The sequence below is a fragment of the Cetorhinus maximus genome, chromosome 25, assembly GCF_964194155.1.
Source record: "Cetorhinus maximus chromosome 25, sCetMax3.hap1.1, whole genome shotgun sequence".
Classification (NCBI taxonomy): Eukaryota; Metazoa; Chordata; class Chondrichthyes; order Lamniformes; family Cetorhinidae; genus Cetorhinus; species Cetorhinus maximus.
The window spans coordinates 45,325,722-45,352,122 of NC_135903.1; the positions used below are offsets into that span (position 1 = coordinate 45,325,722).

Genomic DNA, 26,401 nt, shown 5'->3' on the forward strand with positions numbered 1-26,401 from the left:
TACTCAAGGTATAAAGTTTGACTATGTTTAAGATTTAAGATGCTCTGGACAATTAACTTAGGATTCACATTGACTTTACTGAGAAAAGCCGGATTAATCCATGCATTGAACCAAATTATAGTTTTTTCCAACCACTCAGATAACCATAACACAAGTAGTAGAGTTCAATAATCACATACTTTTTTTAGTGCTGTGTTCATAACGCAGTTAGAGTTAAAAAAGCCACGAGTATAATTATTTTGCTATCAACAGAAGTTTATAATCATTAGATTATCTGAAGCTAGGCTTACTATTGAAGCTTAGATTATTGAACTCATTAGGGAGATGTTTAAAATCATAACACTGAAATGAGTTATTATTATATCTGATTAGCTGTTCAATGTGTTTGTTTTTACATGAATGATTACCCTATTGTGTATTAAATCAAGGTCCATTCCCTTACGCTACTTCAATCCACACACTGTCACCTATTTTTTCTTTTGTTTCAGCCAAATATGGGAGACATATCATCAGGGACCCTCATCCCACCTCAAGGTGGGTGCAACACACATCAGGAAAGGACTGAAAGGCTGGGTCTCTTGGTAAAAGAAGGCTGAGGGATGACCTAATAGAGGTCTTTAAAGTTATGAAAGGTTTTGATAGAGAGGATACAGAGAGAATGTTTCCTCTTGTGGAGAAGAACAGAACTGTGTTTGGTGATGCAGATAACTCAGGGAGGCTGGGTTGCTATGGCAACATGCACTCTCCTCCTCCAGCTACATTGACCTTGTGTCGCTCTGAGTGCCCTTGTGAAACTCGAGGCTGCTAATTCCATGATGTTTGGACTCCACCTGGCCTTCTGCCTACCTACACTGTGTGTTTTCCCTCTATCATTCCTTCCAGCATCATCTGGTTGCTTTGTGTCACATGGTCAAAGTATTTCAACTGCTGTCTGTCCACTGTTGTAATACTCACCCATCTGTACGTCTGTCAGTTCATTTTACCTAGAGCATCCATTGGAAACAGTTCAAAAAAACTGATCTTTTTCCTCTCTACCTTCTTTGTGGTCTAACATTCTGCGAGGGCGGGGTCCGCTCGTCAACACATAATATGACGTGGGATGATGTTGGGTGGAACTCCCGACGTCACCCTGCGTTGTTTCCATTTTCGGGTGGGCGGGGGCGCAGCCAAGTCAGCTGTGCACCCACCAACCTGTCAACGGCCTACTGGGGCCATTGTAAAACTAACCAAAGTCATTAATGGACCTGGCGGACTTCGGCAAAAGCATGAATCCTCATCCACGGGTGAGATGAGGTTTCATGAGGTCATTTAAATTTTTATTAAAGGTTTCAATAAAAGTTATGGACATGTCCCAACTCGTGACAGTGTCACATGAGGGGACATGTCAGGGAAATTTTTTTATCATTTGTATTACAAATTTTAGTTCCAAGCCGATTTCCCTGAGGCAGCACTTAGCCTCAGGGAGATCTGTGCACTCTTTCGGGCACATGCGTTAAAGGGCACACTCCTGGCTGAGAGAATCCTACCCCGCCCGCATAGGGAGCACATAGCGCTTCCTGGCGGATGTCACGCTGGGCGGGCCTTAATTGGCCTGCCCATGTAAATTGGCGGCGTGCTACTGATCGGGGGTGCCGATCGGAGGTGCACCCGCCCGCGCCCACTCCCACTCCCCCACACCACACCCCCTCCCCCACCCAACAGGGGGGAAATTTTTCCCTATGATCCTGTATTGAATGTTGATCTGTGTCACCCTTTATGTTTCTCTCTGACCAGAGATATTAATTGATGTCCCTGATGTTGGTCTCTAACTCTAAAAGTGAGTCTCTTTATTTTGTTCTTTGCCCCAGTCTGTAGTTCTCTCCCACATTGTGTAGCTTCCCAGCCCGATTGTGTTGACCTCTGGTGTTTATATTGGTTTCTATCCCCGTGTGGTCACTGAATATTGATGTTTTGTTTTGTCCCTAGATGCTGTGCCTGATCGTTGATAGTAGTTTCTGTCCCTTGATGTTGATCTGTCACTGGTTATGTTGATCTCTGTCCCTTGATGTCAGTTTCTGACCCTAGACTTTGGTCTCTGCCTCTTAAAGTTGGCCTTGGACATTTTATTCTAGTCTCTGAATCTTCATGTTGGTCCCTGGTCCTTATTGTTGTATTCTGCCACTTCTGTTCATCTCTGACCCTTTATCTTACTTTATGATCCTCTGCTTTGATATCTGACCTTATATGTAGGTCTTTGATCTTTTATATTAGTCTTTGTCCATACGTGTTGGTTTCCTATACTAAATGTTGGTCCTTGGCCCCTGATATTTGTCTGCAATCCGGGATATCACTCTTTGTCACTGATATTGGTCTCCACCCACTATTGTTGGTTTCTGACATTAGAAATTTCTCTCCGTCCCTTGATGTTCCTCTCAGCCTTTAGTCTGACATTTTATGTCTCTCACTCTTGATCTTTCTCTCAGGTGTTTTGAATTTGGATTTAGTCTGGAGATATTAGTCTCTGTCCCTTGTTATTAATCTCATATGTGTTATGTTAGTCTTTGGCCCAGATTTTCACCACGATACAGGCTATCCATTATGGTGAAAATAGCGGAAATGCCTGAAAATCATAAGTCCCGCCCCTGAACACGGCACTTCCCATTTTTGCGGAGACAAGTTTATTGGAACTGTCAACAGATTTGTCAACATCAATTGTCAAAACTGTCGGAAGCTCCTGTCAAAGGGAGCTGTCAAGGCATTTAAAGATCTAGCCCTTTGAATCTTTGAGGAAAATGTCTGGAGTGTTTAAAAAAAAAAGATTTCTTACTATTTTACTCTGTTGACATAGACCTGAGGGTTTCTATTACTGGATTAGTGTTGAATGACTTATTTCACAACCATCCATTATCACAGCAGGATGCCTGCCATTTCACAGTATGAATGACAGCTTTTAAAGGTTATAGACTCTTTGATGTGGGACTATGAATTCCAATGCTTGTTGTTACAAGAATTGTGAATTCCTCGAGGGTAATTAGGGATGGGCAATAAATGCTGGCCCAGCCAGTAACACCCACATCCTGTGAAAGAATCAAAAAAACACTTGAATGAAATGTTTATTGTTATAAGGCTTTATTTAGTTGAAAGAAGGCAAACGCAGTAAATGAGATTTTATACGAGAGAGCTTTTTCCCCAAAAAGTGAAGTCTGCAATAGACACTTTGAACTTTATTTTTTCTCATCTTTGCATGGATCCTGAGGTCTGCCCATGGTGGATACTAGGTGAGTTTGTATGATAAGTTCAAAGAGAGGTGGGTGGGGCATGGGTTGGCATGAAGTTGGCATGGGGTTATAAAGGACCATGGGGGTGGGTCAAAGGCCATAGGTTGGCATGGAGCATATGAGGGGCCATGGGGTAGGTAAAAGGCATGAGGTGGCATGGAGAGTATGAAAGGCCATGGATGTGGGCAAAAGGCATGAGGTGGTGTGCAGTGGCATGGATGGGGTATGGGGAGAGTGTGGCCAAAGGGATGTTTTATATTTTAATCTTTATTTTTTACTTTTGGTCACAGTGCTGGAACCATGAGGCAGGCATTCCACCTAGTCCACCTTTGCCTCCGGAAACCTCCTCACTTCTTTCCAGGTCACCCACCCCAACTACTATTCTAACCCTCCACAAGCCCACCACCCCACCCCCACTGGACCGAAAATCTAATGCCAAGCAGCCATTTTTAAATGTTGTGTGTGCAGAGCTGGGAATTCTCCCATCTCTGCACCCCTGACCTGGGAGTGAAAATCCTGGCCTCTGACCTGTACGATGGTTTCAGCATTGAGATTTTCTCTCTAACCATTCATATTATTCTGTGACCTGTTGGTCTCTGCTCTTTGATACTGATCTCCACCTTCATGTTGGTCCATGTTCCTTAATGTTCAACCCTAGGAGCAGTTGAGGGGCAGGTTTGAATTATAACTCTTATTAGTAACTCAAAATAACTACCTGCTATTTTTATTGCCCCCATATGGGGGTAACAACTACACTCCCTCTCCATTATTAATGTTTGGAAACAACTGAATAAAGGAATGACAGTGTCATGAACAAAGTTGAAAACCCCAAGCAGCGAGAACCCAAACCCCAAGTGATCAGAACTCAAACCCTGAGTGACAAGAATTCAAACCCCCAGAGATCCACCTCTGATACATTCCAGCAATGGGCAGAATGGTTTTTCTCAGCTGATGTGTGACATCATGCAAATATAGGCTCTGTGACAATGCTAGTGTCACATGCTTAAAAAGAAAGGAGATAAATATAGCCCCTGGGTTGGGGTGAGGACAATTCACTTACCCAATGATGGTTGAAATTTGTTGTAATGACAGCTGGCCCCAAGGATCGAGCAGGATTCATGCTGCATCCAGTAAATCCAATCTGCAAATAGTGTACAACAGCAGCGTGAGAGGATACCAAATCTTTGATGTAAGAAGAGAAACACAGTGGTCTGAAGACAAACCTGTAACACTCAATGCAGTTGCACTTGCATTATTATTTAAAGGAGTTGAAGTCCTGTGTTTTAAACAGGCTAATGCAGCTTTTGGAACAGAAACAGGAACATTTGATGAGTTAATAGCACAAACATTTCCAACTTTGGGTTTTTCAACTTCTTAGTGCTATACATACCAAACTTCACCAAAAGGGCATCGTCACTTAGAGAGCTGCTAAGGAAGGATGTTCCATATCAGATGGCAAGAGGACCATCAACATGAGTTTGAGTCAGTTAAACAGGCATTGTCAGAAGAGATATGTGTTCGACAACATTACGACCCAAGAAAGGAGACGGTCTTAGAGGTTGACGCATCTCAGAAAGCGTTAGCAACATGAATCGTGCAAGATAGAAAACTGATTGCATTTGACCCCAAAAGTCTATCCCAAGCACAATCCAATTGTGTAAGCATAGAACGTGAGACACGTGCTCTGGTATTTGGTATCACAAATTGCCACATGTACCTATTTGGCAAACATTTCGTTGTGGAAATTTTAAAAATTCATTTATGGGACGTGGGCATCTCTGGCTAGGCCAGCATTTATTGCATATCCCAAATTGCCCTTGAAAAGGTGGTGGTGAGTCCCCTTCTTGAACCACTGCAGTTCATGTGGTGTAGGTACACCCACTGTGCTGTTAGGGAGGGAGTTCTAGGATTTTGACCCAGTCAGGATGGTGTGTGGCTTGGAGGGGAACTTCCAGGTGGTGGTTTTCCCATGTTGCCCTTGTCCTTCTGGATGGTAACAGTCATGGGCTTGGAAGGTGCTGTCTAAGGAGCCTTGGTGAGTTCCAGCAGTGTATCTTGTAGATGCTGCCACTGTGCGTCAGTGATGGAGGGAGTGAATGTTTGTGGATGGGGTGCCAATCAAGTGGGCTGCTTTGCCCTGGTTGGTGTCAAGCTTCTTCAGTGTTGTTGGAACTGCATTCGTCTAGGCAAGTGGGGAGTATTCCATCATACTCCCGACTTGTACCTTGTAGATGGTCGACAGGCTTTGGGGAGTCAGGAGGTGAGTTACTCGCCGCAGGATTCTTAGCCTCTGACCTGCTCTTGTAGCCACAGTATTTATATGGCTAGTCCAGTTCAGTTTCTGGTCAATGGTAACCCCCAGAATGTTGATAATGGAAGATTCAGTGATGGTAATGCCATTGAATGTCATGGGGCGATGGTTAGATTCTCTTATTGGAGATGGTCATTGTCTGGCAGTTGTGTGGCGTGAATGTTACTTGCCACTTGTCAGCCCAAGCCTGGGTATTGTTCAGGTCTTGCTGCATTTGTGATGGTAATGCCATTGAATATCAAGGGGCAATGGTTAGATTCTTTCTGTTGGAGAAGGCCATACCACAAACCATTTTAAATTATTTGGCACAAGCCACTGACGAGTGCACCATCCAGATTACAGTGACATCTTATAAAAGCACATTTTCCTTCAGGGAGAGAGGTAGAGAGAAATCCAGGAGAACCCTGAGTTTGAGAAAAACATGAACAGTGAGGTCACAGGAAACTCGTAAGGCTGTGAGTATTGCTGCTAAGGACTGAGTCTAAACAACAGGGTGTTTAAAAAAACATTAAAAATATTAACTATTAATAGTATGTAAAAATGAGTAACTCAGGAGTCTTATTTTTTATTCTTAAGTAAGGTTGATCACCACTAGTAAGGTGTACTAAGTACTGGTAGGGTTTATTGCCAGTAGTAAGGTTTATTAGCAGTGACAAGGTTAATAAATAGAGAAATGGCAAGGCTGCTCCAACCTTTCAAGTGCACATCCTGTGAAATATGGGAACTCCAGGATGGAAGTGTTGTCAGTTACAGCAGCTTGAGCTTGAGATTTCGGAGCTTGAGCAGCAGCTGGCGTCATTGCGGCGCATCTGTGGGGTTGAGAGCTTCATGGATAGCATGTTTATCGATGTGGTCACCCTGCAGTTTAATAGCATGCATGAAGAGAGGAAAAGGGTGACCACCAGACAGTCAAAAAGGAACAGGCAGGCAGTGCAGAGTGCCCTGAGTGCATCCCAGTCTACAACCAGTATTCCATTCTGCATACTGATGAGAGTGATGTTCATCTGGGGATTGCAATCGGAGCCAAGCCCATGGCACCACGGGCGGCTCAGCTGCAAGGGGGGCACGAAGAAGACTGGAAGAGTTGGCGATTCGATAAGTCGATCTCCGGATTACTCCCGGTACCACATGCAAGTAAAATAGGAGGATAAAGCAGATGAATGCATGGCTGGAAAGATGGTGTGGAAAAGGGAGCTTTAGATGTCTGGGTCATTGGGACCAGCTCTGGGGGAGAGGGACCTGTACAGGCCTTACAGATTGCACCTAAATAGAGCCGGGACTGAGTTCCTCGCAGGGCATTTTGCTCGTGCTGTTGGAGAAGGTTTAAATTAACCTGGCAGGGGTGTGGGAACCAGGAAATAATATCAGAGAGGAATGCCAGGGGGAACAGAATACTGGGAGGTAGCACTAGAATATAGTTAATAAGTGGGGTCAGAGTGAGTGAGAAAGTAATAAAGTCTAAACCAGGGTTACTGTGCAGGTATGTAAATACATAGAATGTGGTGAATAAGATTGGTGAGTTACAGGTATATGTTTGACACATACGAACATATATGATGATATGGCTATATCAAAGACCTGGTTCAAGGAAGAGCAGTACTAGATGTGAAATATTCCTGGATACAAGGAGTTCAGGAGGGATAGGAAAGGAATAAAAGCAGGATGGGTGGTAGTATTGATTAAGGAAAACATTGCAGTGCTGGTGACAGAGGATGTCCCAGAGAGGTCAAGGGCAGAATCTATTGGTTTGAAGCATGTCAGAGTCGCCAATGACACCAACACAAAGAAGTTCTTTATGTTTTCGAGATCCCATCGGACCCTTGGTTGCAAATTGCAACTGATTAATTCACTAACTGTGGTAATGAAAATCTCCGAGTCACTGATCACTTTTCCAAGTTTCCAATCATCAAACAATTGAAGGACACCTTGAGCGTGTCCATGACAGACACAATGAATATTATTCAGTTGTACACCTGAGGAGATTATATTGGACAAAGGGCCACAATATACTGGCAGAACTTATATGGCCGCATGTGCCAAATGGGGCATAAACCATGTGGCAGCCTCGCCACACCATCGCTGACCCAGTGGTCTTGCTGAGTGAATGGTCCGCACCATCATGGCAATAATGGTGAAGTGTAGAGAAACAAAACAAGACTTCAATATTGCCATGTTATACTTGCGAGGGACACCTTTAGACATGGGCTTACCTTCACCAGCGCATATCATGTTTGCGGGGCAGGTTAGGGCAGCCTTGCTGAGCCATCACCTGTCCAAACACTCAGGAACGCAGGAGGATGAAGATAGCACACGACTGATAAGCAGGTGTGGAACTGCCTAGTCTGCGCGTAAGGAAAAAGGTTCTGGTCATACCGGGGAATCTGGTTACCCGCGGAAGTATCTAAAATGCACAGTGGAAGACCACAAGAAATTATTCAGCACTCAGTAATACACAGGATGCCAATGCACCTACAAGTCAAGAACACCAAAGTAATGAGTCTCGATTATACACAATTATTTAGCAATTCTGCAAGTAACGCAGTGGTGACTAGGCAGGGCTGTATCTGCACGGAGCTGGGGTGGGGTCTGAGTGGGGCTGTGATTGGCGGCATTGTGACTGGGCGGAGCAGGGTCTGGGCAGTTGGGATCTGGGTGAGGTTGTGTCTGGGCGGGTGGGGTCTGGGTGGGTCTTTGACTGGGTGGGGATGTGACTGGGCAGAACTTTAGGTGCGGCTGTGACTGCATGCAGCAGGGCCTGGGCAGGACCAGGTCTGGGCAGGGCGGTGTCTGGGTGGGGACTGGACAGGGCAGGGTGTGGGAAAGGCAGTGTTGTGTCGGCGAATGGATGTGAGTGGCCTCTGGATGAGGTGGGGCGGGTTAACCCAGTGGATGATCTTGATAGATCTTCTCATTCACTTTCAAGTTGTGGGATTGAAATATACTCACCTTGCTGTATCGACACAAAGGGTGGGTGGGAAAAAGAACGTTTTACCAGCCGGCCGCAATGGCGGCTTTTCATACCTCATTAATCATGCATTTCCAGGAAACATGGCGTTTGTTGGCGGGCGGGCTCTCATTCGCCTGCCATGCCACCACCTCGCTGCTTCCTCGCACCTGGCGCCACACTTAAACTGCAGCCGCGCACACATCCCTCAGTGCTTCCAGCCTACAACTACTGCACAGAAGACATGGCCTCGAAAGGCAAGAAGACTGCAGCCCCGATCCAGTAGTGCGTCCCTTGAGCACTTTTTGGACGCTGTGATGTCCCCTACCCCCATGGCCTACACGGCCCGCCATTGACGGGCAGAGTGGACAATTGCAAACTGGTTTCACGACGTTGTGAAACCGATTTTTGGCCTTCTCGCCATATTGTCCGCTCACGCCGCCAAACACGCCCAAAGCCAGCAGACACGGAAAATTCCGCCAAAGGGACACGTGATTCGAAGAATCTCGGGGACAAGACACCTGCCTCATTCTCGTTCTCTTCCACCCAATCTCTCCAATACTGAACATTGATCTAATTTCAACCGCTAAACCTGGAAACTTTCTCAATGCCACACACAGGTTCTTAATGTTCCTGGATACCAATTAATCAGGAATGATAGAGAAGGATAAAGAGGAGCGGGGATGTCGGTATTGATTAAGGATGATGTTTACACAAGAACGCAATTATTTGGCTGAGGTAAGGAACAAAAACAAGTTGCTACGTTGTTGGGAGTTTTTTATTGTGCCCCAAACAACAAGGAGATAGAAGAGAAAATTTGTTGAAAATTATTAAAGGTATGAAACAGAAGTAGATTAGTAAATTGGGAGACTTTAAATATCCTAATGCAGTCTGGAAAAAACACAATGCTAAGGTTAGGGAAGGAGAGGAAGTTCCGAGAGAGTTCACTGATAATCAATGTCTTCAGTCCAACAAGGGAGGAAGCAGTGTTGGACCTGACTCAAGGAAATGAATTAGGGCAAGTAGATTTCTAAAATAATTGATACAGTAATAACTCTTCCCTGGTTGAGCACTTTTACCTTAATGTTTTCTGGTCTGTTTCCAATTATTCCAAATTGGGTTATGTTATGGTCAATATTAGCTAGGTGATCCCTATTGTGATGTGAATGTTACAGCAGGAGATCATTTAGCAAATACTGACCACAACATAATTTGCCTTAAAGCAATATGGAAAGTAGCTAAGATATTCAAAAAGCCAGAAGAGACACGATGGCATTAACGGCCTCCTTCAGTGTAATAAGTCTCTATAACTATGCTCTTCACAACACCCTGTGATAAAGTTTCTTGTGCCATCTGCTCTAAATCTTTTACATTTAATCTTATACTTGTAGCTCTATGCTCTTAATATACAGCTACTGAAAACAATTATTACGATCAGATTAGGAGGGGTGAACTGGCTCCTCTCCTCGTCCCACTCCTAGTAACATAGGAACATCGGAGCGAGAGTAGGTAATTTGGCCCATTGAAGCTGCTCTGCCATTTAATTAGATAATGGCTGATCTTCTACCTCAATGGCACTTTCCCACGCTATCTCCATACTGCTTGATATCCTTAGTCTCCAGAAATCTATCAGTTTGTCTTGAATGTACTCAATGACTGAACTTCCACAGACCTCTGGGGTAGAGAATTCCAAAGATTCACCACCCCCTGAGTGAAGACATTCCTCCTCATCTCAGTCTTACCCCTTATCCTGAGACTGTGTCCCCTGGTTCTAGACACTCCAGCTAGGGGAAACATCCTTCCAGCATCTACCCAGTTGAGCCCTGTAAGAATTTTATATGTTTCAATGAGATCGCCTCTCATTCTTCGAAACTTTAAAGAATACAGGCCCAGTCTCCTTAATCTCTCCTCCAAAGTACAATCCCACCACCCCAGGAGTCAGTCTGGTGAACCTTCATTGCACTCCCTCTTTGGCTATATTCTTCCTTAGGTAGGGAGACCAAAGCTGTACTGCCTCATGAATAAGGACACCCAGGTCCCTTTGGACATCAAGAATTCCCAATCTTTTACCATTTAAGAAATACTCTGCATTTCTGTTTTTCCTACCAAAGTGGATAACTTCACACTTATTCATATTATATTCCATCTGCCATGTTCTTGCCCATTCACTTAACCTCTCCAAATCCCCTTGAAGCCTCCTTGCATCCTCCTCACAACTTTCATTCCCAACTAGTTTTATCTTATCAGTAAATTTGGAAATATTACATTTGGTCCCCACATCCAAATCATTGATATAGATTATGAACAGCTGTGATCCCAACACTGATCCTTGCAGTACCCCACTAGTCACAGCCTGCCACCCTGAGATTGACCTGCTCATTCCTACTCTCTGTTTTCTGCCTGTAATCAATTCTCAATCCGTACCAGTATATTACCCCCAATCCCATGTGCTCTAATTTTATTTACTCACCTCCTGTGTGGGACCTTATCAAAAGCCTTCTGAAAATCCAAATACACCACATCCAGTGGTTCTCCCTTATCTATGCTACAGCTATGTCAAACATGATTTCCCTTTCATAAACCCATGTTGAATCTGCCCAATCATATCATTATTTTCCAAGTGCCTAGTTATCACATCCTTTATGCCAAATTTTAACCTTTTCTCTGCTACTGATGTCAAACCAACAGGCATGTACTCTGTTTTCTCTCTCCCTTCCTCCTTAAATATGCTACTTTCCAGTCTGCGGGAACCTTTCCAGAATCTGTAGAATTTAAAAAGATAACCATCAATGCATCCACTATCTCTACAGTCACCTCCTTCAGCACTCTGGGATGTAGATCATCGGGTCCAGGCGATTTATCAACCTTCAATCCAAATCACATTTCAGTACTTTAATGGGTTGGTTATAGCAGAGTTTGAATTTAAAAAGGAAGTGAAATTGCCTATTTAATATATATACTTAACCATATATAGCTTGGGTTAAGAAATAAGCTAGCCAGGTCCCTTAAGTTAACAAGTAAAGAGTTAGTTTTATTGCTAAAACTCACTCAGGCAAAAATGCAGAAATTATTAACAAAAGGTTTAAAATGTACAGATATGTCCAACTTTCCACTAATGTAAAATCACAAACACAACCCCATACCTCCCCCTACCCTCGCATCAAGAATGCACAAAAAGAGATAAAACTTTACAGAGTATCAGATCTTAAAACTTTTGGCCAAGTTAAAAAAAAGTAGTCAGAAAAAAATTATTCACACATTGTTAGGATGCTTGTTTACAGCTGTAGGGTCACTTTTTACAGTAGCTGCTGGTACTTGGATTTCTCACTAGAGTCATTCTGCAGTCATGGCTAGTTGATTCTCTTTTCTTTTGGAGACAGTTGCATTGATTTGGAATCCGCTCTTAAAAACTCTCAGTTTGCAGCAATGAGGCCTCCTGGTAGGTTTTCAAATCACAAACAGCTCAGCTTTGATGAGAGGTTTTAGAGAAAAAGAGAGAGGGGTAAGTCTGTTGTCCCTTCTGTCCCTATGGCAGACTCTCTGTTAGTTCAAATCTTGTATATTTTACAGCCAAGAGCTGGGTCACATGACCTCTCTCTGGTTTCAACCTGGGCTTATCTTAGCCACTGTCTCTGAGAACTCTGTACACTCAATGGGTGGAATTTTCCATTTATGAGACTAAAGGTGGAATTTTCCATGCCTGCTGGCATCAGGCATCATGATGGGTATGAGTGGATAATATGGCGGGAAAATCGGTTCCCGACATTATGAAACCAATTTGCAATTGTCCGCTGTGCCTGTCAATGATGCCCATGTTTCCTGCCTCTGTATGTTAGGAACTTCATTGTAATACAGCTGCATATCATTATAAGCCCAACTTGCCGGAATCATCCCCCCTCCATGCTGGATCGTCTGAGCATGTCGGTGTGATTGCATGCCGATGTGTTTGACAACTGAACATAAGCGACGTGCACTTGGCAAGCTGCACTTCACCTGGGACATTGAGGTTTCTTTGCTTAGCCTGCTTCGGGCAGCATTCACCGTCATCAGCACCAGGCTTCACAGGCAGTGCTACATCGCTTTTAAGGGAACTCATGGGCAGGTCTCTACTTGTGCGACCAGCTGTGGGGCGGGGGTGGCTTTTCAATGGCTGGAGGGTACGGCTTACTTGGGGAAGAGGGAATAGTGGCCTCAGGCAAGGGAAGAAGCTGCAGGGCGAGGGCTGTACTGGGGAAGGGGGGTATCCCAAGGGGCACATGTTGATTTATGGAAGTGGTTTCAAGATGGTGAGGGCTGAGGCGGCAATCTCCAGAGGAGATGAGGCCAGATGGAGATGTGAGAGAGTGAGTGGTCCCTCGAGCTGGCAGTGAGTGAGATGAATGTGTGATGGCCTTGTGAATGTGAGAGTTTAGAGTGATGAGATAGCTGCCTTACCCTGGCAGCATGGATGAGGTCATTCATCCTCTTGTGTGCAGCGTTGGTACTGACCACCTTTGCCATTGTCTCCCATGCCGGAGTGGTGACTCTGCTGGGCTTCCTGCAGCCAGAGTGGGGGTAGAGGATATTGCACCGGGCTCCAACAGTGTCCAGAAGGGCGTCCCAGGGATGCGTCACTGAATCGGGGGACGGCAGCCGCCTTGCCTTTCAGGGCCATGTCTTCTGTGCAGCAGCCCTGGGCTGGAAGCACTGAGAGGTGCGCATGGCTGTACTTTAAATATGATGCCAGCGTAAGGAAGCGGCGAGATAACAGCGTGACAGGTGAATGAGAGCCCACCCACCATCAAAACAGTGTGTTTCCCGGGAATGCAAGATTAACAAGGCGGGATTGGGACAATGCAGCATGAAAAGCCGTCATTGCGGCCGACGGGTAAAATGATATTTTTCCCACCCACTACCGTGCTTAGTGCCAATCTGGGACGATTCCGCCCTAAGTGCAGTGGTGGGCTGCGCCCTTCCTGCTGCTTGGAACAGTGGGAACTCACACCTGATTCCGCGTTATGCACAGGTGAGTGTCGGGCCCTGGCGGGTCAGGAGCTGATTCGTCCACCCCTCCATCAGCTGGCTGGATCGAAGGTCCGGGCGTCATATTTAAACGCCAGTCAAACACATGAATCTCATTCTCTACAGGAGACTCTTGCAGGTGTCTTCCATGCACAACCCACCTCAGACATGACAGCCTCTAGGCCTTGATCAGAGGAGTGTGGGCTCATAGTGATGTGCTCTATCCCAGGGACAGTTCCAGGAAGCACCTCTTCGGCCTGGAAGGCCATCACCAAGGAGGTCAGCAGGGCTGCCACTGCACCTGGAATGAGATCCATTGCAGGAAGAGGGTGAATAATTTCATCTGCTCCACCAGGGTAGGTCATCCTTCAATTCCCTCCAATATCAAACTCTATTCATGGCATCATATACTCAAATGACTACTCTCTTCAGGGATCTCACGGGACCATTAGCAAGGACACATATCAACACTGATATACTAAAGGGATCTTTTACATCATAACCACCCTATCTATCATGCTGTGCACTCTCCATTGTCAGACCTGCTGGAGGAGGGCTCACCACACAGAGGGGGCATGAATCTTTGCTGACCTATGCACCACCCCTTCTCATCACATGCCTTTCTTCAGTCTTCATCCAAGCCAAGCTTGCCCACAACAGGCGGGAAATTTCCCAGAGAGGGGGTGGCACGGCCAAAACCATGAACCTCTCTGAGTTCAAGGAGGCTGCAGCTCAGATCACTGGGGAGGACAGGAATTGCTCCTGTGGGGAAGAGGAGACCGGGTTGTCTCAGCAACCCAGTGTAGATCACACCTGTCACATCCTGTCAATCACAGTGAGTGATATGCAGTCTTATATTCCTCATGCTCATCTACTAAAACTCCATTCTCTATCTTATAGGTACCTGCAGATCGAGGCCCAAAAGGAACACCACCAGAACCCACAGTCCCCAGACCACAGCCGAGGATTAAGATGATGAACCACCACAGCGCTCACCTGCACCCTCCAGCAGCACATAGACACACACCTCAGTGAGGGACTCATCTCTTGATCAGACTTGGGCTCACTTTCTGGCAAACACTCACTGACCTGTCCCTGCAGCCGTTGGAGGCAGGGACAGGCCAGGTCTCTGGCACTATGAGAGCTGCTGGAGAACAGCCACCTGCTCAGTCCAATTCGGTTGATGAGTGTCTGGAAGTGGCCTTTCAACTTATGGTAGATAGTCAGCAAGAGGCGGAGGAACATCACGCAGCAGTGTTTGAAATTCTCAAAGTGGACAACCACCGAAATCATCAAAGGCAAGAGGGAAAACTCCACTGCTGCGGATGTCAGGTTAGCACATAGGAGTGGAAGGCCTAGAAAAATCAAAAGTTTTTGATCACAGCTTGTTGCATGCGTGAAGACAATAATTATTGCTAATTGAATGTCAGCAAATATATTCACTTTCACTGCACATTGTCTACTGTTTTCTTTCAGTGTCCTTCTGGATGCTTTGCGAGACGACCTCCTCCAAGCACTTTTCCTGCACACAGTTGTCCCCACGACTAAATCTGCAGGGTGAAGGTTCTATGGCAGTACCTTTCAGAGCCTCGTGCAAGCACTTCCCCGTGCATGCGGAGTGCCCATCGATCAAACTCATCTCATTGGTCCCTACCATATTCAATACTGCCTGCTGTGGCTCCCTTTCTGTTGTCCAGCTGAGATGACCTGCATCTCCGCCCATGCACTGACCCAACTCCCATGCAGCACCTGTGCCTGTCTAACACAAGGCTCTGCTCATTTTTGATTTGATCAGCATGGTTATTGTCACTTAATTCATGAGACCCTCCATCATTTTCCCTTCACCGGTCACCCATGTCCTTTCGCCCATCAACATTGACCCCCCCGGCATCACCTTCACCTCCCCACCGACACCCTCCAGCCTGAACCCCTCTCTTTCTTCCAGGATGTCCAGGTGAATGTACACGTTCACTTCCTTCCAGGGTATCCTACCCCCATTCACATTGACCTCCCCAACCTCTTCCTTCTCACCACCCCCACCGTGTCCGTGTCTATCTCTGTGTCCCAACGAGCCACCTTTGCCACCCCTTCACCTGATACTGTCAAACCCTCACTCTCCCACCCTGTGGCTCCCTCTGCCCCTGGTTACCTTAAGTACCCGCCCCTATCACACCCACCCTGAGTTCACACCCGAGGAGTCAGAAGTGGACTCCACAGACCCCTCCCTGTGAGCATGTTCATCTGGACATCCACCCCACCCTCCTGTTCAGACCTAGACATTCCACCCCACTCCTTCGCTGCCCATCAGTACCTGCTGCCTCCCATCCTGCGGCTTGAGGCTCCCATCCCCTGGAAGAACTCTGGAGGCCTTGCCGAAGTCCCTGGAAGATGGTCCAAAGCCTCAGTGCAGTCCCTGAAAGTCTGAAGCCTCCGGGAAGTTGAAGCTGCAGCGTGGAGAAGCCCACCTTCAGAAAGCTGCTTCGAGGAGGTGCCATGTGGATGAAGATCCATTCACCATATGATGCACGTGTTTCTCCAGGGTCTGGTAGCTGTAGGCTTCTATCACCTTCCTCTTGTTGGATGTCTGCGAGCTGAGCAAGGCCCTAAAGGTAAGCCCCGACTTGTGTACGTCACTCATTTTTTGATTGGGTTTGAGGCCGACGTAATTTCCCGCTGGTGAGATGCAAGATCTTCCAATCTTCCAGTGTGAGGAGAGCAGCTGTTTTAGTGAGCATTCATAAGATGTTAATGATGGTGTTCATGCCACTAGTAACCTAGATAGCCTACCCATGAACCCACCATTGGGAGAATTGCAAATTATTTTTACACCAGTAGGTTTCCGACGTTTTGACTCTTGCTGGATTCTCCGCTCCTGCCCGCTTCGAAATCCACCATGGGAGGGATGGGACAATTATGCTCTGTGTCTCCATAGAGCAGCTCTGTCCTTCAGAAATGCAACATAATAGATGCTGTGGGCCCGTGTCCTTTGTTTAACAAGTGTTCTCTTTTTAGAAAAAAGTTGAAATATATGTATATATATGTCCAGCCGATTACATTATAAATGAATATTCTTTATAAGTTAATATTCTCCATTATAGTCTGCTTCTATCAACCCTAGCCCAACTTTTCACAACTCTGAACCCATATTGCTCCATAATGTGTTATTCTAATAGAAAAATCCTCAATTTTTCAAGCCTTTCTTTGTATTTATATTTCTTCATACCAGGCAGCATCCTAGTTAATGTGTGGTGTACTTTCTCCAAAAGCCTTAATATGCTTTCTGTCGTGTGAATTTCAATGCTGTACATAATCCTCCGTGTATATTTATATATATCAATAGACTGGCCGGATGGGCAGAAAAATGGCAAATGGAATTCAATCCAGAGAGGCATGAGGTAATGTGTTTGGGGAGGACAAAAAAGGCAAGGGAATGTACAAAAAATAGTAAAATTCAGGGAAGCCAAGGAACAGAGGTACCTTGAAGTGAATGTCCACAGATCCCTGAAGGTGGCAGGATAAGATGGTTAAGAAGGCATATGGAATACTTTCCTTTATTAGCCAAGGCACAGAATACAAGAGCAGGGAGGTTATGCTCAAACTGTATAAAACACTAGTTAGACCGGAGCTTGAGTACTGCTTAGAGTACTGGTTGCCACATTACAAGAAGGATGTGATCTCACAAGAAAGGGTACAGAGGAAATTTATAGAATGTCACAAGGAATGGAGATTTTTGGTAATGAGAAAAGATTGGATAGGCTGGGGTTATTTTCTTGAAACAGACAAGGCTGAGGGGAGATTTGTTTGAGGTGTGTAAAATGATGAGGGGCCAGAGTAGAGTGGATAAGAAGCACCTATTTCGGTTAGCAGAGAAATAAATAATAAGGGGACACAGACTTAAAGTCATTGTTAGAAAGATTAGAGGGGAGTTAAGGAGAAATTCTTTTACACCCAGAGGGAGTGGGGATCTGAAACTTACTGCCTGAAAGGGTGATAGAGGCAGAAACCCTCACCACATTTTAAAAAATACTTGGATCTGCACTTTTCCAGCCAGCACAAAGGAATCAGCACCCCCGTGTGCTGTAAATCTTTCCATGAATCTCCTCCACTGAGGTCTTGTTAATTGCTTTTTGACTTATCATTACCAAAAAGCATCCTGCTACATTTTTGTGCTGGCTGATCAATGCCTTTAATGCTTTATGAACTTTGTCCTACCAAATCCCTCTGCTCTTGCACAGCCCCAAACCTACTTCCATTCACAGTATCGTTAATGTTGTTATTTATACAAACATACTTACAAACATATGAATTAGGGGCAGGAGTAGGCCACTTGGCCCTCCAAGCCTGTTCTGCCATCCAATAATCATGGCTGATCTGATTGTAACCTCATTCACCAGCCCACATTCCCGCCAAGCACTGATAACCTTTCACCCCATATTTACCAAAAACCTTTACCCTTTCCGACACTTTTTAACTCATTCTCCTTCAATAGGAACTGCCTGTCACCAAAGAGCAACCAACATGGCTTTTAATAATGAATACAATCATAGAATAGGTACAGCAGTAAAGGAGGCCATTCAGCCCATCGTATCTGTGCTAGCTCTCTGCAAGAACAATTTGCCTAGTCCCACTCTCTTGCCTTTCCCCCATAGTCTTGCAAGTTTTTTCCTTTCAGGTAATTATGCAATTGCCTTTTGAAAGTCTTGATTAAATCTGTCTCCACCTTAGTGTCAGACAATACATTCCAGATCCTAACCGCTCACTGTGTAAGAAAAGTTAATCCCCGTGTTGCCAATTGCTTTATATCTATGTCCCTTGGTTTATGACAGTGCCACCTGTTAGAACAGTTTCTATCTACTCTGTCCAGGTATCTCATGATTTTGAATACCTCTATCAAATCTCCTCTCAAAACTTCTCTTCTTTAAAGGGAACAGTCCCAGTTTCTCCAATCTATCTACATAACTGAAGTTTCTCATCCCTGGAACTGTTATCATAAAAGACTTCAGCATCCTTACTAAAGCCTGCACATCCTTCCTAAATTGTGGTGCCCAGAATTGGACACATTACTTCAATTGAGACCGAACCAGTGTTATAGAAAGGTTCATTAAGTCCAGTATCATCGTCCCTACATCCATCACTTCTCCAATGCCCTGACATCACTTCAACAGTTACCAGTTTCTTGGTCCTAACTATTTCCTCTTCACTATGGACGTCCAATCAATCTACATCTCCCACCAGGACAGTCTCTGCAGGAGTTCCTCAGGGTAGTGCCCTCGGCCCAAACATCTTCAGCTGTTTCATCAGTGACCTTCCCTCCATCATAAGGACAGAAGTGGGGATGTTCGCTGATGATTACACAATGTTCAGCACCATTCACAACTCCTCAGATACTGAAGCAGTCCATGTCCAAATGCAGCAAGACCTGGACAATATCCAGGCTTGGGCTGATAAGTGGCAAGTAACATTTGCGCCACACAAGTGCCAGGCAATGACCATCTCCAACAAGACAGAATCTAACCATTGCCTCTTGACATTCAATGGCATTACCATTGCTGAATCCCCCACTATCAGCATCCTGGGGGTTACCATTGACCAGAAACTAAACTGGACTAGCCACACAAATACTGTGGCTACAAGAGCAGGTCAGAGTCTGGGAATTCTGCAGTGAGTAACTCACCTCCTGACTCACAAATTCTTTCCGCAATCTACAAGGCACAGGTCAGGAGTGCAATGGAATACTCTTCATTTTCCTGGATGAGTGCAGCTCCAACAACACTCAAGCTCAACACCATCCTGGACAAAACAGCCCACTTGACTGGCACCCCATCCACAACCTTCAACATTCACTCCATCCACTACTGAGGCACAGTGGCAGCAGTGTGTACCATCTATAAGATGCATTGCAACAACTCACCATGGTTCCTTTGTCAGCACCTTCCAAACCGGTGACCTCTACCACCTAGAAGGACAAGGGCAGCAGATACATGGGAACACCACCACCTGCACATTCCCCTCCAAGCCACTCACCATCCTGACTTGGGAATATATCACTGTTCCTTCACTGTCACTGGGTCAAAATCCTGGAACTCCCTAACAGCATGGTGGGTGTATCTACAACACTGAACAGCAGTGGTTCAAGAAGGCAGCTCACCACCACCTTTTCAAGGGCAATTAGGGATGAACAATAAATGTTGGCCTCACCAGCGATGCCCACATCCCATGAAAGAATAAAGAAGAGGAAAAGGGACTGTTCCTTTGGTGACATCTTGGTCCAAATCTCAGTCATCCCCAACTTTCCCTCCTGTTCCTGTGGCACTTGAAGGCACAGGAGATCCAATACTTGGCCTTCTACTTCTCCCCTGCTCACCATCTAAAGCCCCAGCTTTTTCCAAGTGGAGCGGTGATTTACTTGTGCTTTCAATTTAGTATTACGGTGTTTGCTGCTCACAATGTGGTCTGCTCTACACTGGGGAGACCAAACAGAGAATGAGTAACTCCTTTGTGGAATACCAAGACCGTACACTGCCCAGGGCCGTACTCTACCTAAGGTTTGCTGCACCATGATTGTGGAATAGAAAAACTACATGATTAGCTTACAAAAATCAATTGTGACAGTGAATAATTAGTGTCAAGAATAGAAGGAAAAAAATGTATCATTCTTACTGCCACCAAATGTCCAAGGGTTACAGATGCTCCAAGAGCCATGTGTGCAGACCCTTCGAAGTTGCTTTCCTTGTGTGAGATGGTGAATACACACATGACAAGCTGGAAGGTGACAATGATTTCCACTCCCAGGGCCTGGCTCTGTGTAACTCCTGGAGAAGGCTGTGGAGTAATTTGGACAGATTAGACAACTGTATGGATTAAACAACAGTTCTCATAGCTTCAGACACATTCAAACTATTTTATGTACATAACAATAGCAGATTTTATGCTGCATGATGCTCCACTGAACAATCTCAAACCTCTAGCATCATGGCAGCAATGTGTACCATACACAAAGATGCACTGCAGCAATTCACCAAGGTTCCTTCAGCACCTTCCATACCTGTGACCTCCACCACTTAGGAGGACAAAGGCAGTGTTGTAGGGTATTGGATACTATTTGGTAGATCTTAATGAAGTCTTTGTAGTATTAAGTAGGTTAACTGTATGTATTTATTAACTACAAGAACTATGTACATAGATACTGTAAATGGTTCAAGCTGGGAGCTGTCTCCATGCTGGCTTGTGCACACCTCTCTGTCCAACACTAGACTGACCCCAAGGTGTGGGTCAGGTGTTCTCCACCACTGTGTGGGCGGTACTGTACTCAATCCCACATTAGGTCTATATGTTAGCCCTTCTACTACAGGCAGCAGACGCATTGGAACACCACCACCTCCTTCACTGTTGCTGGGTCAAAATACTGGAATTCCCTCCCTTACAGCACTGTGGATGTACCTACACCACATGGATTGCAACGGTTCAAGAAGGCAGCTCACGTCAATGGTAAGTAGAGATGTACAATAAATGATGACCTTGTGTGTGATGCTTACATCCCTGGAATGAATAATTTTTAAAAAATTAAAAAACAGACATGGAGACATGGTTACAAGGAGGTCAAAGCTGGAAACTAAATATTCAGGGGTATGTGACGTTTCGAAAGGACAGGCAGGAAGGAAAGGGTGGTGGGGTAGCTTTGTTAGTACTGGATGGAATGAGTGCGATAGCAAGAAATGACCTTGGATCGGAAAATGTAGAATCCATATGGGTGGAGGTAAGAAATAACAAGGGGCAGAACACACTGGTGGGAATAGTCTAAAGGTTCCCTAACAGTAGCTATACTGTAGGGCAGAGAATAAACCAGGAGATAATGAGGGCATGTAAAACAGGTAGTACATTAATCATGGGTGACTTTAATCTTCATGTAGATTGGGAAAATCAAATTGGCAGAGGTAGAGACAAGCAAGAATTCATGGAGTGTATTCAGGACAGTTTCCTAGAACAATATGTTGTGAATCCAATCAGGGATTAGGCTATTTTGGATCTGGTAATGTGTAATGAGGCAGATTTAATAAATGATCTCAGAGTAAAATATCCCTTAGGAAACAGTGACCATAATACGGTAGAATTTAGCATTCAGTTTGATAATGAGAAACTTGGGTTGGAAACAATTGTGCTAAACTTAAATAAGGGTAATTACAAAGGAATGGAGGCAGAGTTGGCTGGAATGGACTGGGAAAGGAGTCTAGCAGAAAAGACGGATGATGGACAATGGCAGACATTTAAGAAAATAGTTCATGACTCATAACAAAGATATATCCCAGTGAGGAAGTGTCAGGAAGATATAATAATATCCATAATGTTATTGGAATTTATTGTAAAATAGAGTAATAGTGGGATGTGTCTATATGTGTCTCTATGTGTATGTGAGAGAGATTTAATTGAATTAGACGCAGCTAGTCTGGGTGCTTTGATGTAAGAAGAGAAGTTAGGTTTGAAAGGTTAATTAAGTAAATATGGGGAAGTTTAGAAACATAAGTGTCAAGAGCCCATGGTGTTGGGGGTAGTATATTAGCATGGATAGAGGATTGGCTAACTAATAGAAGACACAGAGTAGGGATAAGGGGGGCATTTTCAGGATGGCAACCTGTAACTAGTGGAGTTCCACAGGGATCAGTGCTGGGGCCACAATTATTTACAATATATATTAATGACTTAGATGAGGGAAGTGAATGTACTATCACCAAGTTTGCAGATGACACAAAAATAGGTGGGAAGGCAAGTGGTGAAGATAACACAAAGTCTACAGAGGGATATAGACAGGTTAAGTGAATGGGCAGAAACATGGCAGTTGGAATATAATGCGGGAAAGTGTGAGGTTATGCACTTTGGCAGGAAGAACAGATGAGCTGAATATTATTTAAATGGAGAAAGACTGCAGAAAGCTGCAGCACAGAGGGATTTGGAAGTCCTTGTACATGAATCTCAAAAAGCTAACATACAAGTTCAGCAGGTAAAAGGAAGGCAAATGGAATGTTGACCTTTATTTCAAAGGGAATAGAGTATAAAAATAGGGAAGTCTTGCTATAACTATACAAGGCACTAGTTAGACCACATCTAGAATACTATGAACATTTTGGTCCCCTTATCTAAGGAAAGATGTACTGGTGTTGGAGGCAGTCCAGAGAAGGTTCACGAGGTTGATTCCGGGTATGGAGGGATTTTCTTATGAGGAGAGGTTGAGTAGGTTGGGCCTGTACTCATTGGAGTTTAGAAGAATGAGAGGCGACCTTATTGAAACATATAGGATTCTTAGGGGGCTTGACAGGGTGGATGCTGAGAGGTTGTTTCCCCTTGCAGGAGAGTCTAGGATCAGAGGGCATAATCTCAGAGTAAGGGGGTGCCCATTTAAGACAGATGAGGAAGAATTTCTTCTCTCAGAGAGTAGTGAATCTGAGGAATTTTTTACCGCAGAGGGCTGTAGAGGCTGGGTTGTTAACTATATCCAAGGCTGAGAGACAGATTTTTAATCAATAAGGGAATCAAGGGTTATGGGGAAAAAGCAGGAAAGTGTGGTTGAAGATTATCAGATCAGCCATGATTTCATTGAATGCCGGAGCAGACTCTATGTGCCGAATGGCCTACTTCTGCTCCTATGTCTTACGTTCCTCAGGGGTCAATATTAGGACGCTTTCTGTTCCTGATATATATTAATGATCTAGATCTTGGTTTGCAAGACTTGCAGAAGATATAAAGCTTGGGAGTGTTGTGAACTGTGAGGAAGATGGTGTGAAACTTCAAGAGGACATAGGGTAGTTGGTGGAGTGGGCAGATAGATGGCAGATGAAGTTCAATGCGGAGAAGTGTGAGGTGATGCGTTGTGGTAGGAAGAACATGGACAGACAATATAAAATTAGGGGTGAGATTTTGAAAGGGGTGCAGGAGAAGAAAGACCTGGGTGTATATGTGCATAGATCATTGAAGATGGCAGGACAGATGGACAGAGCAGTTAATAAAGCATATAGTATCCTGGGCTTTATCAATAGGGGCATAGAGTACAAGAGCAAGGAGGTTATGCTGAATTTGTATGACACTCATTGGATCTCAGCTGGAATATTGTGTACAGTTCCAGCACCATATTATAGGAAGGATGTGTACACATTGGAGAGAGTGCAGAAGAGGTTTACAAGAATGTTTCCAGGGATGAGAAACTTCAGCTATGAGGATAGATTGGAGAGATTGGGATTGTACTCCTTGGAGAGAAGAAGGCTAAGAAGAGATTTGATAGAGATGTTCAAAATCATGAGGAGGCTGGACAGAGTAGATAGTTCTCCCTAACTACTGTTCCTGCTTGGAAAAGGATCAAGAATGAGAGGGCACAGATTTAAAGTGATTTGCAAAAGAAGCAAATGTGATGTGAGAAAAAACTTTTCTCACAATGAGTGGTTCGGGTCTGGAATGCACTGCCTGGAAGTGTGGTGGAGGCAGGTTCAATCGAGGCATTCAAGAAGGCATTGGATGATTATTAAATAGAAACAATGTTCAGGGATATGGGGAAAAGGCAGGGCAATGGCACTAGGTCATAATGCTCATTTGGAGAGCCAGTACAGACACGATGGGCCAAATGGCCTACTTCTGTGCCATTAAGATTCTGTAATTCTGTGGTCCAAAATTGTCGTCAAGAACTGTCAAGCAGAGAGTGGTGCTGACTGGGTACTGGGGCGGGGTATTGGGATTATTATCTGTTATTGTGAATGCAAATACTTATTTAATCTTCCACAATTTTCCCTATTGTGAACTTCTCCCCACCATTTAAACTTTTCACATATCCCATGTCCAGTGCATATCATTGACCTTTCCTCTTACTGAATTTCCTTCCAGAGCCTATTGTGTTAATTTTAATGAGGATCAGATAATCAGACAGGATGTGTGACTGCTTCCAGTCTACCCAGCTTCCCTGCAATGACAACAGCCATTTGCAGGGTTGGAATTCACTACATTTGATTGGTGGGCAGTCAATTAGTTGTGACCTGTATTCAGGAAGCTCCTAAAAAAAGGAGCCAAGCATAGTGGGGGCTGGCAATCCGGCGGGGCGGGGCGGGGCGGGGCGGGGGCGGGGGCGGGGGCGGGGGCGTATTTCAGGCAGAGGAGGTGTGGAAAACAATCCTGTGGGGGAAATAGTTTTGGGGGAGGGGTGAATGATCCTGAGAGGGAGAGAGAAACAATACTGGGGGAGAACAATCCTCATGGGGCTACATTTCTGGGGTGGGGAAGGTTAGGGATGTGGGCATCAGATCTTGGGTTTCTCTATCTGGATATTTGGCCTGTGTTTCACACTAGCTGGACCTGATCGGCGCAAAGGCCTTCAGTGCTGTAACAACTCTCTGACTGACTCTCACAACATTCCTGGAGAAGACTCCCCATTTCCAGGATATTATTATCTGTAAGAGGAGACGTGGGGTGTATATCTTTGAAGCTGGCATGACAAGGCTGTTTAATCAGTAAATGGGGTGTTTGGCTTCATAAACAAAGGAATAAAATACAAAAGCAAAGATATTACACAAAACCTTTATAAATCATTGGTTAACCCTCAGCTGGAATATTGAGTTCAATTCTGGGCACCATACTTTAGGATAGACATCAAAGCTTTTGAGAGGGTGCGGAGGAGATTTACTAGACTGGTAACCAGGGGAGACTCGATGGGCCAAATGGCCTAATTTCTGCTCCTATGTCTTATTTACTAGACTGGTAACTGGGGAAGAAGGATTCCTGTAATGCAGCTGGGAACATTCTCCTTAGATAAGGTTAAGAGGAGATTTGATAGAGGTATAAAAAGTCATGAAGAGCATTTTTAGAGTAACTAAGCAGAATTTGTTCCCCAGTGACACCAGAGTCGATGACCAGAAGAAACAGATTTAAAGTGATTGGCAAAAGAATTAGAAGTGACTTCAGGAAATATTTCTTACACAGGGAGTTATTAAGAATACACTGCCTGAAATAGTGGTGAAAGCAGATTCAAAAAAGAATTGGTTAAATACTTGGAATGAATAAAATTACAAGGATATGGAGAAAGAGCTGGGGTTTGGGATTAATTGGATAACTCTACCACAGAGCCCCCACACAACCAAATGACCTCATTTCATACTCTAACATTCTATGATTTGATGATGCTTTTTCAGCAGAAACACATCACACACTGCAAACTTGATAATTAAACTGGTCCCTCTTCTTCGCACACCATCCCATTCTCCTCTTCCCTCTGTATCCTCTACCACCTTCCTACCTTCCTACCTTCCTTCCCTCCCTCCGGCTCTCTCTCCCTCTTTGTGATTCCTGAATCCTAATCACCGGCACCTTGTCCAGCTTTAACATCATCTCCCAGCTTCTGAACAAAATGAGGTTGTCATCACAATTAGCACCAGTATCAGCCTGGTCTTTTGCAGGGTTTGTCACTGGTTGGGGCCAAGTGCTGTCACTAGTTAGGAATGAGATCTGTCAGTATTTGGGCACACATATGTCCCTCTCCCTCTCCTGCTGCTCACTTACCTTGTTGAGTCCCAGCTCCCCGTGGATGTCCTGAGGTGTGAGCACATACAGCACGGCGCAGGCTGCGATCGCCCCCAGTGCTTGCATAGTCATGTAGAGCAGACCTCGGAGCGGACTGATACGCAGACTGAGGAGCAGGGCTAGGCTCACAGCAGGATTGAGATGACCCCCACTCACGCCTTGTGTGAAAACAGAGACAGCTGTTACTCCCAGACCAAAGCCCAGAGCTACCTGCAGAGTGCCAGGGCTGCCTACTGCCCAGCACAAAGCACAGGCCAAACTGGAGAAGACGAAGACTGCAGTACCCAGGAATTCAGCAGTTAGAGCTCTCCAGAATGACTCACTCTGCAGTTCCTCCAT

The 26,401-nt window shown here is 44.9% G+C and overlaps 1 protein-coding gene across 1 annotated transcript; it reads right to left on the reverse strand.

The window, feature by feature from the left end:
• Positions 1–184: 184 nt before the first annotated feature.
• Positions 185–26,401, reverse strand: LOC144667686 (aquaporin-2-like). The gene is made up of 4 exons (XM_078529139.1): positions 26,042–26,401; positions 20,174–20,335; positions 4,318–4,398; positions 185–190 (listed from the first exon to the last, which is right to left on the reverse strand). The coding sequence occupies exons 1-4, from the start codon at positions 26,399–26,401 to the stop codon at positions 185–187; spliced, it is 609 nt and encodes a 202-aa protein (XP_078385265.1).

What these genes read in the sequence shown, in the direction of transcription:
- LOC144667686 (XM_078529139.1), bottom strand. Translation starts at nt 26,401, where the DNA reads ATGGAGGAACTGCAGAGTGAGTCATTCTGGAGAGCTCTAACTGCTGAA. An exon ending in GGGAGCTGGGACTCAACAAG is followed by an intron (nt 20,336 to 26,041) that starts GTAAGTGAGCAG and finishes ATTACTCCACAG; the next exon opens with CCTTCTCCAGGAGTTACACA. An exon ending in CCCTTGGACATTTGGTGGCA is followed by an intron (nt 4,399 to 20,173) that starts GTAAGAATGATA and finishes CACTATTTGCAG; the next exon opens with ATTGGATTTACTGGATGCAG.